Source organism: Fusarium falciforme, chromosome 13 (assembly GCF_026873545.1).
Source record: "Fusarium falciforme chromosome 13, complete sequence".
Lineage (NCBI taxonomy): Eukaryota > Fungi > Ascomycota > Sordariomycetes > Hypocreales > Nectriaceae > Fusarium > Fusarium falciforme.
Window position 1 is genome coordinate 1,840,653 of NC_070556.1, and position 17,129 is coordinate 1,857,781.

At 50.9% G+C, this 17,129-nt stretch overlaps 3 protein-coding genes across 3 annotated transcripts; 1 reads left to right on the forward strand and 2 right to left on the reverse strand.

Moving 5' to 3' along the window:
• Nucleotides 1-6,731: 6,731 nt before the first annotated feature.
• Nucleotides 6,732-8,423, forward strand: NCS54_01493700 (Hypothetical protein; the record flags this gene model as incomplete). Its single annotated transcript, XM_053160057.1, has 1 exon — nt 6,732-8,423. One exon carries the CDS (start codon nt 6,732-6,734, stop codon nt 8,421-8,423), a length of 1,692 nt encoding a protein of 563 aa, XP_053016032.1.
• Nucleotides 8,424-9,800: 1,377 nt separating this feature from the next.
• NCS54_01493800 (Magnesium transport protein CorA, transmembrane region) lies at nt 9,801-11,790 on the reverse strand (the record flags this gene model as incomplete). The annotated part of the gene is made up of 2 exons (XM_053160058.1): nt 9,801-10,936; nt 11,136-11,790. The coding sequence occupies 2 exons, from the start codon at nt 11,788-11,790 to the stop codon at nt 9,801-9,803; spliced, it is 1,791 nt and encodes a 596-aa protein (XP_053016033.1).
• Nucleotides 11,791-13,068: 1,278 nt separating this feature from the next.
• Nucleotides 13,069-15,982, reverse strand: NCS54_01493900 (Hypothetical protein; the record flags this gene model as incomplete). Its single annotated transcript, XM_053160059.1, has 2 exons — nt 13,069-15,677; nt 15,739-15,982. 2 exons carry the CDS (start codon nt 15,980-15,982, stop codon nt 13,069-13,071), a joined length of 2,853 nt encoding a protein of 950 aa, XP_053016034.1.
• Nucleotides 15,983-17,129: the final 1,147 nt, after the last annotated feature.

The following is a 17,129-nucleotide window of genomic DNA, read 5'->3' on the forward strand; positions in this document are numbered from 1 at the left end:
TTATTCTATTGGCCGTCGATTGGTGCTTTGAGGAGAGTGTATGGTTGGGTCAAGCCTGAGAACACAGTTAATGTTGACGAGGGCGGTATAATGGCTGGATTCGGTGAGTGTTTATCGTGCTTGATTTAAAAATCAGCAACTAAGTTATGTAGAGCTCCCCAATTTCCTTCATGTACCTACACTATTTAGCTATCCATGATCATTGTGTTGCAACTCCTCAAGATCATCGCTAACGTGACACCTACAGTCAGAACAATGTCCCAATAACCCTCCGACCTAGATTTATGCCGTAGGAATTCCATGTCATCGTAAGGGTGTTATAGAACCCTGGCCCTCCTGAATCAAAAGTCCTCCTTCCTGTCGCATTTGGTATGAAACAATCCCAGCACCTCCCCCTCTTTTCTCTTTCCTGCGTCGCTCTCTTCACAGAGCCGGGGCTGCAGATGTTGAAGCTGAGATGGAGTGTCCAGAGCTGTGATGAGGGGTGCGAGGTGAATCTGCAGCTCCATTTTTTGCTGCAAAAGGCTTTTATTCCGCTGCTCTAACTCCATAATATAATCCGTTGCCCTTTTGAGGATCATCGTCTTGCTAGGATTGCGCAGTGGCGTTGATCTTAGTAATGCGTTCTCCAGGAATGCTTGGCCTTGCTCGTCAGCCTCGCTGTCCGTTTCTGCCATTTCCTGCTGAAGGGATTCTAAGGAGAGCGGAGGAAGACATTTGTGAAGCGCCACGAACTTGTCGTTTACGTCCGTGTGGTACAAGTCCTCGATCAAGCTGGGCGCTGTCCCTTTGGATAGGTAACTGGATGTGTGATGATCAGGGGGTGAAAGGGGCGGCGATGATGACTTATTAGGCGACGGTCGGGTATTGCCTGAAGACTCTGGCCTGGGCGAACAGCGAGGTAAGGAAGCCTCGGGTGATGAGGATGCGAGCAGCCGCTTCTGCTGAAGTGATAGAGGAAGGGCAGGTTTAAAGTCCGGACGATGACCATTTATTTCCCCCCGTCTGATTTTGCTAGTTCCATTAGATAAAGGGGCTTAGGCGGTCAAGGATGTTTGCCTGCAGGACCGATGTGGGAGCCAGACGATTCAGCAACAGAGCTCTAAGCTCCCTGATTCTGTGAAACGGGTCGATTAATATAGGCTAGCTTGGTCATTGCTATGATCAGTCTATTTTGGCTCTGTATTGCATCGTATAACAGACGCACAGACAGTCTAAATGGTATGATTATGGCATGATTCCTGATGGAGTGCTAGGCCGGTGACCAGGCCCCACGACGAAAGTGTAGAGGGGCCAGGAGGTGGCCGATGGCCAAAGTTTGAATCAGCCACCAGAGGTCGGCATTAGGCCAGGCCCAGGCCAAGATGCCCTTGCTCTCGCGGCTAATAATGACCATTCTGGCGGGCTTTCCCAGGAATAGGCGCTGAGGGTGGCGCCCCTTAGTCGCTCAGCTGCCAACAATCGGTTGGGCGCACACTGTACGACCAACCGAGAGGACACACTAGGAGTTCGAGTGTGAGGGGAGGGGGTGGAAACGGGAACTCGAGAGAGCTAAGCTGAATGGCTTGGGGGCATTGGCGCGTCTGGTGATGAGTCTTGCAGGTAGAGGCAGCGTTGGTGTGGGACAATCTGGACGGGAGACACATCTCATGCGTCTTGTGGGAGTGTGATCAGTCAAATGCATCCTTCTAGAAGGCCTCCTGTCCTCGTTGCAGATCAACAGGGGCTTGATCTATGTATGTATGTATGTGTATTTTTCGTCCGGGGGGCCGAGAGGCCCCAGAAGTCTCCTAAGGGAGCACAGGACGTGCTGAGCTGAACTATCTACAATTGCTGTCGCATTCGACCTCGCCCAGAAAACCCGCAATGTCCACTCGCATCAACGGAGAGCCCCCAGGGCTCATTCCCCCAAGTGGCACTTTCCTACTCGTAGCCAGCCCTACGGTAGATTCAAGCACATCATCTAGGACGTCAATGCAGGTCGTCCGAGTTGAGTTCCCATGCGACCGCGACTCCATCTAGCTCATCCATCATATCATCGGCACGAAAACACATTACTCCAAGAGGGCATCCCGTAAGCGGGAACAGATCCCTCTCCAGCCGAGAATTCTCTTACACAGATAGATCAAGTAGCCTTCCACACCCCAAGGCAGGAAGTCCATGTCCCCTAAGATCGCCAGTAGCTGCGACCAAAGCCGTGCATCCTTGGGGAAAACCCTTACAGGAGAAAAACCCAAGTCGGCCAGAACGCTGCTTTGCGGGAGAAGGCAGTCGCCTCCTTCCGCGGTCTCCAGGCAAGCTCTGTACCATTTCGACCCAGCGGTTTGTGTCTGTGCTGTCTCGAGGCGGTGAGACAGCAATGCCGAGCCCGGTTGTACTCCAGGCAGCAGCCGTAGCTGCAGAAGGAAGATCTCTAGGCAGTGCACAACTGCAGAGGTAGGTCAAAGCAGCGTAAAGCTGCAGGCGAGGGCGAGGGTGCGAGGACTGTCAGACAACTGGCTCCACAGGGATCATTGATGACACTAGTCAATTGATGAGAATTATCTAAGGAGCAAGAACTCAATGGCAAAACGCGTTGAGTCGTGCAGCTCTTTATACACAAATGAAAGTGTTGCCTGTTTAGGCAGTAGCAGCTGCATTGCAGGCAGCTGCGCTAGTGGGGCCAGGGCTTGATATGCGACAAAATGCGTATTTTCACTTACACGGTGCTTGCCCAAAATTGAACCTGTTGACTTGAAACGATGTCTGTTTTATTAAGAATCTCATCAAGTTTGATATTATCGAATTGCTTTTTCGATCATGTGTGCAGTATGGTCGCATGGCACTAATGTAAAATGTCTCAAAATGCCTCCCTCATCACCCAGCCTCCCTGAAGCTTCACCAAATCTTTTCCTACACCAGCCCGCCTTCATCGCCTCGAAAATGCCCCAGAGGTCTTATACAGAGAACAATGCTATCGATGCTATACTAGACATCACAGATAATGGCCTCTCCCAGAACCAGGCTGCCCAGAAGAATGGCATGCCTCCGACCACCCTCTCTGATCGATTAAGAGCAGTGTGAGAAATAGGCGGTTCAGTCCAGTCCAGACACCCTGGACTGGACCGCCTATGTAACAGGAAGCACTGGACTGGACCGCCCAGCAGTCCAAAGGGCTTGGACTGAACCGCCTGCCTTAACTGGACTGGTGCCAAGGTCGGACCAAAATTTGGTATGGCGATCAAGTTTCGGTGTTGTTGTGCCTAGTTATGCTTTAGCAGCCGCCTGCGCAGCCGCCTGCGCAGCCAGCCTGCCGTACGGCCAACTTTTTACCCAGCAATATCTGCTTTATAGATTTCGAAGGTATGTAGGCCGGTCAAATAATCATAGTTTCCACCAAACTCAACCAATCAGATTGCACTATTTACTCACCTAACAATATGGGCCTTAAATGGGCGGTCCAGGCGGTCCAATGACCCTGGACTGGACCACCTGGTCCAGCAATTTTTCCGGACTGGACTGGACTGAATAGGCGGTCCAGTCCAAGAGCCCATTATGGACCGCCTATTTCCCACACTGATTAAGAGGCGTACCGTCAAGGTCAGAGGTCACACAGCCTGCCCAGCTGTTATCCAAGCCTCAGGAGTCTAGATTGGTTGCCTGGATACTTCGACAAGAGGCCTTGGGCTATGCTCCTTCTCACAGTCAAGTTCGCGCCACCGTCACTGCCCTCCTACGACAAGAAGGCAGGGAAAGGCCTATCGGTATACACTGGCTGGCTAGGTTCATGAAACGACATCCATCAATAAAGAAGAAGATCGGAAAACGTCAGGAGGCGTCTAGGTTCAGTTCTTTTACCCTAACCGCCGTCAATTGGTACTTTGATATCCGCGAGAGCGAGTATGGCTGGATCAAGCCTGAGAATACTGTTAATGTTGACGAGGGTGGTATCATGGCTAGATTTGGTGGGTATTTATCGTTTTAATCATTGATTCTACTAATTCATTCCGAATTTAGGCTTGGATTCCTTGGTTATTGGCAGTAGCGATCCCAAGAGGAAGGCCTTCCTCAAAGGCCCTCAGTCCCGCGCTTGGACTAGCTTTCTCGAAGCCGTCACTGCAGATGGCCGTCTTTTAAAACCGGGGATTATTTTCAAAGGCAAATAGCTTCAGCAATAGTGGTTTATCGATGAGTTCAAGAAGATAGCCGACTGGTATTATATCACGTCCGACAATGGCTGGACAGATAACCATATCGCAGTTGAGTGGCTCAAAGACGTCTATCTTCCCCAAACGCAACCGGAAGATGAGTCTGATGCGAGACTTATCATCTTAGATGGCCATCGAAGCCATGTATCCGTGCGTGTCTGCCTGTTCCAAACTTTCTGAACCAAAAATGTCGCTGACTCAAAATCCAGGATGAGTGGATGGCTACGTGCTTTTTGAACAACGTATATTGTTACCTGCCGGCTCATTGCTCCCACGGCCTACAGCCACTTGACAATGGCGTGTTCATGCCTCCAAGGCTGCATATCGCAAAGAGCTCCAAAAACTGACAAGCCTGACTGATTCGGCACCGGCGGACAAGGTCAACTTCATCAAGGGTCATGCCAAAGCCAGGGAAGTAGGCATGGCGAAGAAAAATATCCTCTCAGGCTGGAGGGTGACTAGAAACTGGCCGATTTCACGGGCGGAAAGCGCTCATACATCCTAAGATTCAGCCGGACAAGAAGGAAACGACGCCAGGATCGGACGGCCACAGAGACGGGCAAGTCGACTCTGATAATACGCCAAAGACCAGCCGCCACATCAGAGATCTGGGGAAGAACAAGAGCCCGTCAACAAGAAGGCGCTATTCTGTGATATCGAGGGGGTTTGAAGCTCAAGAGTCAAAGATCGCCTCTCTGAGTACCAGAATAGCGAGTCTGGAGGAGGAAGTTGGCCGGTTGAGCAGAGGCAAGAAGAGGAAGGCGATACCGAATCCCAACAAAAGGTTCATGACATTGGCGGAGGTTCTAGTGGCTGGTGAGACTATTTCCGAGCCAAACGAAGCAATTAAAGGGGCGGATGCTGTTGAGGATGTGATCGAGGTGGGAGGGATGGAAGAAGATGAGAGGTCAAATTCGGAGGGGGAAGAATTAGCTGTGGTACGGACCCGCGCGGGGCGTGAAGTTAAAATACCACGAAAATATTAAAATTCATTCGATTACAAAACGAAATTCAACCATTTTTTTATTCTTGTTATTTTTGGTGAATTATCATGGTATGGTTGAAAAATTACATTTTGTATGGGGAACCTTTTTTTTTTTTGCTCACCAGTAGAGGGGTCTTACCGGGTGAGGGGAAGTGCATGGTATTTCCCGGGTTAGCCATGGACCTACGGAATTTTCAGCCATTACTACAGAAGACGGTATATGTTATCTACTAGCTCGCACTATGCGTCGCGGTTCACAGTGATTAAACGATACCGGCCTGCATGCTCACGAATTGTAAATGCACGTTCGTCGTCGCGAGCAGGATCCTGTCTTTGGCCGGAGGGCAGAAAGTTGGGAGGGCTGGGAACGTCTAGATGTCGAGCAGCTCACAGTGATGCAGGCTACTTCTCGCCCGCCTCAGCCTCACACAGGTAGAATCAGTCAGCTGTTCTGCCCAGCGTTCTACATAAGTAAGGTAATTGCAAGTAAGTAAGTAATAAGTAAGTAAGTAAAGCCTCCAAGAAGCAAGTAAGCAAGTAAGATCCAAGTAAGTGGGGCAAAGCCGCAAGCCCCGCCCATCCGCCCTGGAGGTTTTACGGCAGTAAGTGAATGAATGTTTTGGGTCGGAATTGCTGCGATGGTGGCTTGGCCGCAAGACTCAGTTCCCTCGGTTATTCAATATGGCTATGGACTTAGTTTCTATCTCAGCCATGTCCAGCGAAAATGAACGTGTTTTCAGTGCCGCAAAGCTCACCATATCTTCATAAACGAACGCCTTGCACTGGGTTACTGTGGAGGCATTGCAATGCCTCAGAAACTGGGCACGCAGTAATGCGATTTCCTGGGCAAAGCCCAGGGTGGATCGGGATACCACGCTCTACGATGATTGGTTATTGTACGTGGATCCACTTTACTTGCAAGTAAGTGAGTAAAGTAAGTAAATAGTTCGCGGTTGCAAGTAAGTAAGGATTTCGTTAGTAAGTAAGTAAGTAAGCCTGAAAATTTTACTTACTTTACTTATGTAGAACGCTGGTTCTGCCCATTAGAGGATGCGTGCAAGCTAGTGGCTTCACTCGCATGGAGGTTTTCAGCTCGCACAGCTTAACGGAACAGTCGGTGGCACCTGTCAGCCCGGAAGACGTTGAAAACTGCTGCTGGGCGCTGGGCTGATTGATACCTGGCAGCAGAGATAGGCAGCACCTAGCCAGCGATCCCTTTGCGACGATCATGCGACATCATCCCCTGCGGCCAACTCCTAAGCCACACCCATAGGGATGGTACAAGATCATAAGATGGGCGTATAATTCCAAGTGAAGGCTAAAGTTGGCGTTCATGTGGCGTGCGCCACTTAGCCCACACCATTGCGGGAGCAGACGACCATGGGATGATTTCATGGCCAGATCAGCCTTGTGATGGGCGAAAACTACAATAGCTGAAAATACTCTGTCTGCACTCTCAGCATCAGCCCACCTGTTGGTGAGCTTTGAGATGATTATTAGACTGCATCTCCAGTCTGAGTACTGAGCTCCCTCTCCGTAGTCTACTTGTCAACATCATAATGGAGTCCAGAAAGCAGTCTCGAAAATTGTGCCAAGGCTCGCTCGCCTTGTTGTGCACGGTAGTCATCGTATTCCTCACCATCTTCGTTGTCCTCCATCCCATCTACATCACGGCCAATGGAGCCCTATCGAGCACCGAGCGCTCGGTGTACATCACGGGGGTGACTGTGGCCGGCACCATCTGCACAGCCTTTATAACTTCAGCGCTCCAGCAGCTCCTCGCAAGGAAGTTCGACTGCAAGCTGGAGAGCTGGAACCAGAGGATCCCACTTCAGCCTCTCAACAGGGAGTGGAGGGCAGTGACGAACTTGGACAACTTTTTCGCCAAGTTTCGAACCATCCAGATACACTACAGATACTGGATTGCTGCTCTGACCACAGCAATATTGACAGCCAGCCTGAGCCCGACGGCGACGACACGCGAGTTTGGCTATGTCCAGCAGGTTCATGATGGACCCAGCACGCAGATGCGGACGGTTGGTAACTGTACCGGGGTCTTCAAGCTGCCTCTCCAAGACCCTAACTGGCCTTACTACTGGGACGTTGGCAACGACGAGGTGTTTCTTGTGCAGACGAAACAGGGGGACTGTCCGACGCGTGACGCCCAGCTCATGGTCGGCAACATAAACACCCTTGACCCCGACCTCTACTCCTACATGGACGCTGGCGTTGCAGTACACCGATCGGCAAACGGCGTCCCCAGGACCATGTATTCCCCAGAGGATGTGTCTGCTCCAGATCTAGATCGGATGCTGCAATTGTATGGAGCTGACCTCGTCTCAACCCGTCAGTGCTCCCGCGTCATGGTTCGAAATCCAATCTCCTGCCATCCTGGGGGCACTATCGTCTGGGGAACCCAGTGGCTCAACGTCAGTGCTGATGACGGCCACTGCAGCGCAGCCAGGAGGTTCTCGGAAGCCGAGTTCGCTCACTACTACAGTGGCGGCGGAGGCGTCATGCTCAAGACCATGTGTGCGCATGGAGAGATTGGCCAGGGCACAATGGTGATCGGTGCCGAAGGTGGCTACGCCCACTGGCTGGCAGTATCCGTCAATGATACCGCAAGGGCTCCTCCCACGGCTCCCGGCTCGACCTACGTGGTCACTTGCACCGTGGATGCCCGAGGTGCCTTCGAATACCGTGAGGTCTCGTTGCAACTTCGAGGCACTGGCGCAGCGCAAAACCGCTACATGCGCTATCTGAAAGCCACAGGCAACTCATGCAAAGGGCCGCCCATCATCCGAGACGTCATTGCGACAGCTGCGTCTGCGAATTGGCAGACCCTTCTGCAGGGAGCTGGAGCAGACGGCTGGTGGGATCTTGTCTGGGAAGCTTCAAATACTGGCCATGGCCCGCGGTCAGGCCCTTTTGGCTTCACACAGTCCACCAACGCTCTTGAGGATGTCCTTGGCCTAGTTGCCGCCATGGTCACAGCACGGATGAACTCAACCACGACCCATACCTTCAACAGCACCGCTGTGGTGGAAGCAACAAGAGTTGGCAATGGACAGCGATCGTCCTTTTGCTTTGCTATACCCCCGATCCTGGTGGCTATAATACTCATAGGAATGCTCTTTGGTGCGATACAAAGGCGTGCTCCTACGATCGACTCTACCGAGTTGGAGGACCTGATAAACCTAAAGGCATATGAAGTTTCCCAGAATGACATGAGAGAGAGCTGGATTCCTTGAGCCTATATCATAATACCAACTACACGTTCATGTATTTAGTTTACAACAGTCAATTTAAAGGCTCGGGGTTACTCCTAATAAGAGAATTTCGTCATTTAAACGAGGCTATTTAAACGCTTATGCAAACAACGTGATACCTGAAAGGGTTGGAACTGCAACCCGCCATCCTGTGGAGACCAGGATTATCGGAAGCTGCCTGGGCCCAAGAGAGCTGCTTCGACACCCGCTGAACAGCGGCTCGTTGTGTCCGGCTGTTGCTAGGGACGTATTGATCATCATCAAGTTGATGATGCCGCCTTGGCTCGGAGAGAGGACCGTATCCCCTAATTTTGCCATTTCTCGTCTAGCACGCTTTTCATGATTCATTTAGCCGCGAGAGACACTTTGAGTCCACAAAACAGCACGGCCAATCTGCCTCGTACAGGGACTTGGGAAAGTAGACTCGCCTGATTCCTCAGATGAGCCGGATAAAAGGCTTCAAGTGCCCCTCACTCCCCCTGGCATTCGAGTGCCGACTATTCGAAACACCTGAGCCGCCATTCTTTGAAAGCCACAAAATTTGATGCCCTGCTCGGGATTATTGAGGCGTGATTGGTTCGAGCTTGAGGAATCTGGAGTATTCAATCCCCGCACAGCTGCTTTGGCCCCATGAGATCCATGGATCAGACCAGACCATGTTCATGCGGAGAGCCCCAGGAATCTGGATAAAGCCGCCGTGAATGTTGTCCCATAGGTTTAGATATCTACGAAGTTATGGTCGAGAGAAGCATATTTAAGAGCACAAGTCCCCCCTGTGTTCCCTCCACTGTCTTTAGTTTGCACTCGTCAATCTCGTTAGACATCAGTACTCCAAGTTTCTCTTCTATACCCTCCATCCTGTTGTCATGGCCAAACCAAGCATGGAAGCAAACGACGTTTCAGATGCCAACCCAGGCGCTAAACACGTCCATACCATCGTTTCCAACTCAGCGTCCGCAGCCTTGGACACAATCACCGAAATTCATAAACCGTCCCTTTGGTCTGGAGGCGGTGCATGCATGAGCAGTGTGTCCAACAACCAAGTTACTCGACTTGGTTGGTATGTATGTATGTTTTATTACGCCCGGGAGAACTAATCTCATAGGGCCGCTAGATACGCTAAGCCAATTACACTTCCGTGATTACAAGGGAAGGTGTGTGTTTCTAGCTATTTTATAGTGAGTTAGATAGTCTAGGGTAGGCTATTTTTGCAGTACAGTATAGTGGCTCACTCGCTTATCATATACGTTAAGCTTATAAATTTCTTAGATTTTTAAAAAAATCTTTTTAATTTTTTAAAAATAAAAAACTATAAAAAAACAGTGCGAATATGAAATTCTTAAATAACTTATTATAGCGCTATGACTGCATATCTATATTATGTCTCCACCTTTGTACCAAGCTCGGACCTTCATCGTCAGATGTCGTTTGGACACTACGCCTCCTCGTAGGTTTCGGACGAAGGAAAGGCACTAGAAGCTGAATGCTACGAAACCAAGAGTCGACTTTCGACTTGACGCTCACTCGCATGTGTATCAGACCTCCCATACTTTCCTCGAGGCTGTCGAGCCTGTTTTGCGGCCATTGGCACGACATCCCCGCGTGCCTTACCAAACCCAAAACCCAGAGGCCAACTCTCGTGTAGATTTCGACTGGTGAGCGTAGGAAGAAACAAAAGGAGAGCTCGATAACTCGCCACAGGGTGCTTAGCGCATGGTACTTCCATTCTGCCCTTGACGCAGAGGTTTTCGAGGCCCACCACATATAAGTGACAGAAATGACGAGGGTTAGGGCGGAGATGACGAAGGGTAGCCAAATTGGAGCTGGTCCAGAACCGAGTGCCGAAACGTTCATGCCGAAGACCGAGGTGATCAGACTGAGAGGGATGAAGATGAACGCCGCATAGGTGAGCCGGTTGACTCGGTGAGACTCAGATATGGCCTTCTCGCTCGCTTTGATTGAGAGGAGACCAACGTGCTGGTCAAGAGTGTCTCGTAAATCGTTGAGCAACGACTTGCCCCTCTCCTCCAAGTACTTGATGTCATCGGCCAATCCGTCGACAGCAGCGGTTGATTTGAGCCGTAACACGTTCTGTTTGGCAAATGCGATCTCATCTAGCCAGCTCTGTAGACTTAAAATCATCGAATCTACAGAGTCGGCCATAATGTACGTACTCCTCCCATAATATCTCTCATTAGCGTAACGAGTGAACCAAGAGTCAAGTTCTTTGCCAAACTCTTCGGCCAGGATATGGCCAAAAGGAATGGCATATTCGATTGGGTTTGCGTCTGCACTTCTTGCCGATTTGAGATCCATAGTCCTTACGCGAGACAAATATCGAGACGACAGGGTGTCGTCTTGGAGGCTCACCGTTGGGTATAGTTCCCTTAGCTCAGACGGGAGCGGCATTTGGACGTCCGGCCAGCGGTTTTGTGTAAGTCGCCGGTTGGGGCGTGGGGGGAATGGTTCGAGGCCGTCGCGAATCAGGACCAAAACTATATATATATCTTTTAGTAATCGATGAAAGTAGCTAGTATTCTGATAGAGATAACATTGAAGGCATGTTCTTCGTCTCCTGTATGATATGCAGAAAATAAATGGGCAAGTATTTCCTCTAAGCTCAGAAGAGGAAGTGAATTACGCGTCGCTGATCTCGTTGCGAATTCAGGGGCTCTAAGGATGTGGTGTACATACCTGTCTTCTTATCTTCTGGGCAATTAGAGTTGCTCGGGTTGAGAACCATGGCCGAAAAGGTGTTGCAATTTCTTTCATGATGTCGAGATTGTCTTAATTCGAAGGATATGTTCTGCGAGGGCAAAGTATCAACCCATGGTGTTGTAAATTGTCGCTTGAACGTCGGAGGAGTTATGGTGTGGATTCGATCACCGTGAACAAAGTTTCCGTAGAAGAACCGGGGGTTGATTCGAAACCATTTTCCAATGCTCTCAACAAACTTGCGGTCAAAGTTCCAAGGATGCTCGTAAGTGAGGACGATAATTCGGGTTGAAACAGTAGGCTTTCGCCCCTCCAAAGCCTCGGAGAGATTATCGGCATCAATATCCAGATGAAAGTTCATTTGATCGTTAATCCTGTCCACAATGGCGACTCGCGTGGGATACCCAAGAATTTCCTCCCATACGCTGGCGGGTCCAGGCTCATGCCCCAGCCATTGGGCAAACCAGGCAAAGTCCGGGATAACACTAACATAATCTAGGTACGAGAAATCCTCCAGGGGTCCCTCACTATCCGCCTCGGGAAATGGAGTATTGGGTTGTTGGGAGACTTTGGAGGATTGGGCATTTTCATCGTGGCTCTGTCTTGCGTAGTTTTCGCCGACTTGTTCTGACATTTTGCGTCCCTTTTATGTTTAGACGGTGTGAAAAGAGGAATAATGGGAAGAACAAAGAAGAGTGACAAAGGCGCAAGCCAGCTAACAGATTGATAGCTGAGGGTTCGATGATGAGCCTATTGATTTCTGCCCTCCTCCTCTCCTGAGGATCCTGGCCTTCTTATATTTCAATCTCGTGGCATACCTGCCGCCTATTTTACATTCCAACGACTCCTATTGTACTGATTCCTCGCGGCTGGATCCCGGTTCCCTCCGAAGGTTGAGGCACCCTTGACGGCAACTCCGAAAATAGGCGAATCCCGGCGACCGCGCCTTTTGCCTGATGTGACGGTCAAGGTTCCCAACGTAGTAAACCGTAACCTAATTGGTTGATGTTGGCAGTTGTGACGGGGCGTAGAGTACTGAGCGTAGGGTATCACGTCCGATAATGTCAAGAAATATTCTTGAGTAATCGAATTGTATTGAAAGCTGAGGTAGCGAGAGTGTCTGTCTAAGGGATGTTGTGTGGTTTTTATAGGTAGGGTCTGGGGAGCATCTCACGATGCCCATCGTGAGATAGTGTTACATTCTCACTTGCCCGGAGTGAGAAAATGGGTCCCGCTCACTCGGTGCGAGTGAGCGGAATACGTTGATCCGTGCCGTGTGGCGACACGCATTCGATCGCGGCATGGGCCGTGACAGGTTGTGCATGGTAACACTTTCACAAGCTACTTACAGAAGCCAACTGCGAAGAAGGCAGTTAACTATAACCCCCTACTAGGTTATCCGACGAGGGAAGAGATCCGGGGCAGTGTGGCTAACAGACCGACCGACCCAGACCGGCCCCTTCGGTCTGTCAGTCTGCTGACAATTGCCGGTCGGTCGGTCTGTTAGCCACACTGATCCGGGGAACCAAGAAATGGAAGGAACAGACAAGGAGAGAAAACGTGGAACTGGGAAGGAACCAATTGAGCTGGCTGCAGAAGAAATAACTGTTGCGGTTGTAAACAACATGAGGAATCAATCCCAGGAGCAGCTAGTTAATTTACGTTGTTTTGGTGGGAGGAATTCAATTGCAAAGTTGAACGTTGTGTTCATCAATTTGCGTGGCAAGGTGGGGCGCGACGCTAAGCGCTACCCGCAAGACTGCAGCCGGAAATACTCAAGATATAGCACCAACTTGCCAGATACAGAAGGTGTCAATCAATCTTAATAGCCAATTTGTCCTTAGAATCTCCGTGCTAAAAATGTCTCTTGCCCTTAGGGAAAGAAGTATGGTATACCAGTAGCATAAGCTGTTCAGGAAGTGTCCTCACCACTGGTATCGTCTGCTTGCGGGATACCTGCGGCGGTACCCTTCCTTCCTGTAGCTGCGAAGCTGCTGGTGCGACGAGTGGCCTGCTGAGTGCGGTTAGGTAACATTATTGTCTCAGTATCTCTATTGACATGGTCAATCTTCTGATCTTGGGACGATTCGTCTGGATCGTCACCTTCCTCAACACCACTGCTGACATCGAGGCCATCGGGATAGCTATCGGAATGATATGGGTTCTCCCATCGGCTCACACGCTCCTCTGAAGATCCAGTATTGTCTATATCTGCAGGTACGCCGTCATCTTCGTCAGACGTGGAGTCGTCAGTGCTAAACGGCGGGAAGAAAATAGCCGGAGATGGCAGTTGGACCGGCGCTAGCCTCTTGATGCGCCCCGACAGATACTCAAGTTCGATGGGCGGTGGTTCTTCGCTTGGTCTTGTTTTTAAGCCGCCAAGGACAGGGCAAGAAGTTGACACCGTTGCCAGCCGATGGATGATCCCTTCTGTGCTTTTGTTCAACCTCTGAACTTGGGACTCAGAAGTCGATGGGAGGGTATCTTGCTTCGGCCGCTTAGTAGCAATAACCACCATAAAGTGATCTTCGGGGAAAACGCCGCCAAGTCCGGAGGGTTCCAAGGGCGGGTACTCTATGTACTGCTGATCGTCGGGCCAAATCAAATCCAGCTCGATATCGCTTACTGGTTCGCCGTCATCATATGTCAGACCCCGAAGTCCATTATTATCCCCATCCATGGCTGAACTCTGCTGACGTAGGATCTGGCCTCGATCAGTCAACGGTCTGTGGTTGATGAAGGAGCCAGGCGCTGTTCGCTGTGGAGGAGACGGAGTGACGTCTGATGCCTGCTGGTAATTCTTGCGGGTTTGACCGCGCGAGACCATGTGAGTGGCCGGTGACATATCAACTGGGTCACCCGATAAATCGATGCAGAAAGGTGCGCCGCTGTAGTAGATGATAGCACCTTCATGGCGTTGCTTTTCGCGAGTTGACCCGCCGGTGCAATTCAAGTCCAATCCCGGCTCGCCGAGATTGTCGCCCTTCGCTGGTCCAACAGGACAATCCGTCTCATCCATTGGAGTGTGCCTGCCGGATGAATCCTGCTGAACGAACAGTGGTTTGTAATGAAAGCTGTCGAATGGAGCGTAAAGTCGCGGATCAAATTTAGGCGTATGCTTACTTGAACCGCCAGATTGGAGCTTGTTGCCGGTGGAACGGCTAGGCTTCGGACGCCTGCGTTTCTTCTCCGAACCTTCGATGTCATCGACAAAAGGACTTTTTTGCGAGTTGTAATCAGAGCTGTCTCTACTGAATTTGGTACCTTCGGATCCACCTCGCCATCGAATCTTGCGCCCGTCAGGGGACAACTGAAAGTTGGTGCTGATTTCTGAGACGGCAGAGCGAACGAAGTCTGGTGTCATGTTCATTATCTGGAGCTGGGGCAAGTTGCAGAGCAGGTCCAGGTACACCCAGCCCTCGGCGTCAGGATGGATGTTGTCCTGATCGGGCAGTAACTCGGGGGACGGCACAAGACCCATATGCCGGATGTAGTTCATAATCTCGGATGAAATTTGAGCACGATCGGGGTCCAAATCACAGGGTCGCAGCTGCTCCGGCAGAGGCGGCACTGGGGGAGACAGCTTGATATCAGAACCGGTGCTGTTACCATTGCCTCCGGTGCCCGTGTGATCCTCATCGGGATTAGAAGCCGACCCATGGCCTCCAAAACGGCTCATGTTTCTCAAACGCCGGGATTGTTGCTCCAGAGGGAGAATCCTTGCCTCCCGGATAGGCTCGGCTCCAAGAGTGGGTGGTTCAAGGGCTGTTGATAAGCCCGTCGTCTGTGTATCCCCTACAACGCGTGCAAAAGCGAAGCTGTCACCCGGCTCCATAGACTGCTTCTTCGACATGCGGCGAGTACTGGCCTTAAACGTGAAAAGCTGTTCAAGACGACGAACAACGAGATTCTTCCGCTCCTTGTCTGTCATGATCATGTGTCGCAGGTATAGGCCATCGGGAATGTTTCGCAGATAATCCTCCACCTTTTGCTTCGATGATTTGTTTGAACTCATGATAGGACCGCTAAGACACGTGCTCGCAGACTTGGCACCAGTTGACATGGAGGCGTAGGCGGAGTCGGCTGGCCGGAAGTTGGATGGTGGAGAGGAAGAGGCATGTTCTGGCCGGGTTCCAGATCCCGAGTGTATGTGATCGCGGTTGTGTCGAGATGACTTTTTCCTCCTCAACGATGATGCATCTGGGGGCCTATCGAGATTGGCGGCAAAGTCTCTTAGAATAGCCTCGAGCTCTCTCTTCTTCTTTTCGGGCAGCCCATGGATCCTGATCTCAAAGAGCGTGTCTTTACGAAGGATGTCCGGACCTGTTTGCCTATAGCGCTTCAATTCCTCCTTAAGCTGTTGAATCTCAATCGTTAGGTCGTCAATGACACTGCGATAGTCATCAGCGCTACTGCTATGCGCCGTGCTGAGATTCGGAGAGGCGAGCTGGTATTGACTTTGGGAGTATGGATTCTCCGAATTCGACGAACTAGATTCTGGCTGGAAGAAGGGGGGGTCAACTACAGCATCGCATCAGTATCTTCCGAAATAACCCTCGGTCCCAGTACAGGCAGTCCATACTGTCCATGGGATTGTTGCCGATAGTGGCGGTCGGGTTCTGGTTCGAGTGGTCAAACCACTTCTGGGGGTCGCTTTGCCCGGTCCCATGACTGTTGCTGGAAGAGTTGCGGCGAGGACTGGCTCCAAACGAGGCCTCGCAAGCCAAACAGTAATCAACAGGCTTCTCGGACGAATTGCATCGGTGAAGAGGACGACCGGTTGGCGGCGGTTGGGTCCTAAAGGAGCTACTTCGATTTGAGGGCATTTTTGTCACGTAAGGCATGGGTGAAGTCGAAGAAGTCTCTAATATTATTGCCTAAAGATCGATGCAGCAAGCATTTCGAGGATGCGCCATCGTAGGGTTGAGCTATGGCAGATGCAGGCGACAAAAGGGTGGATGGGGGTATTTGCCATGTCAACAATGAACGACGTGAGTATCACGTGATTCATCGGCAAATCTGCTCACGCTTAATAACCAGTGCTGTGAGATCCTGGTCGGTGATCAGCCAGTAATTGGATGCGGCCACCTCCATGGTTGGCTAGAGATACAGGGTCTAGACCGTCTAGCCGCATTAGCTTCCTACGGACCACGAGATCGAGACTGACATCTCCTCCAATAATAGAGCCTTCCGATGCCAAAAAGCACATTCTCTCATTGATGACGTCCGGACCATTCTCGTGCTCCTCTCCCACCGACGGCTTTGTGGGCGGTGCTTGCCTGAACACCTTGGACAATGTGCTATGGGCTAGAACGGTCTGGGCCCGGCTGGTCTAGCCAACCCTGGCGGTGGCCCCATCTGTGCACAGGCAGCTATGGGTCTGGCTAACCTGTGATTTCCGTTTATGCCTGCTTTTGGGCATTAGGGAGTTGATTGCTGTTGAGACTTCCCCCCCTTATCTACACATGTGATGGGTCATAACCGAGTACCGGGATATGGACCCCTGTCTGCACCTTATGAATTCCAATCACCATGCAATCAACGTGGAAGCTACCAGAAGGTCCCCGAAAAGTAAATAAATAAATAAATAAACAAATAAATAAAATAAGCAACCAGTGTCATTCCAATCTGTCTATGCCCATAATCGTACTCTCGCTGTCTGGCATTATTCTGATACCAAGCTCACCCTTGCAACGCAGTCGCAATCACCACAAATTACGGCTCTAACCCAGCGCTCAATTCCGGAGCTCCGCATTGAGCCCGAGACTACGCTATAGCGACTTGGGCAATAATCTATGAAAACTTCCATCAACCCGACCCTGCCGGGTCCAGACCAGCACGGCTCTAGCGGTGTTGTAGAGGCACATCCAGCTGTGCCGTCTGAAGAATCCGCAGCTTCAGCTCCATCCTCGACTGCCAACTCAGCCCTGTCTGCACCGACTGGCAATGCTCGACGTTCCAAGCGAAGTCGCA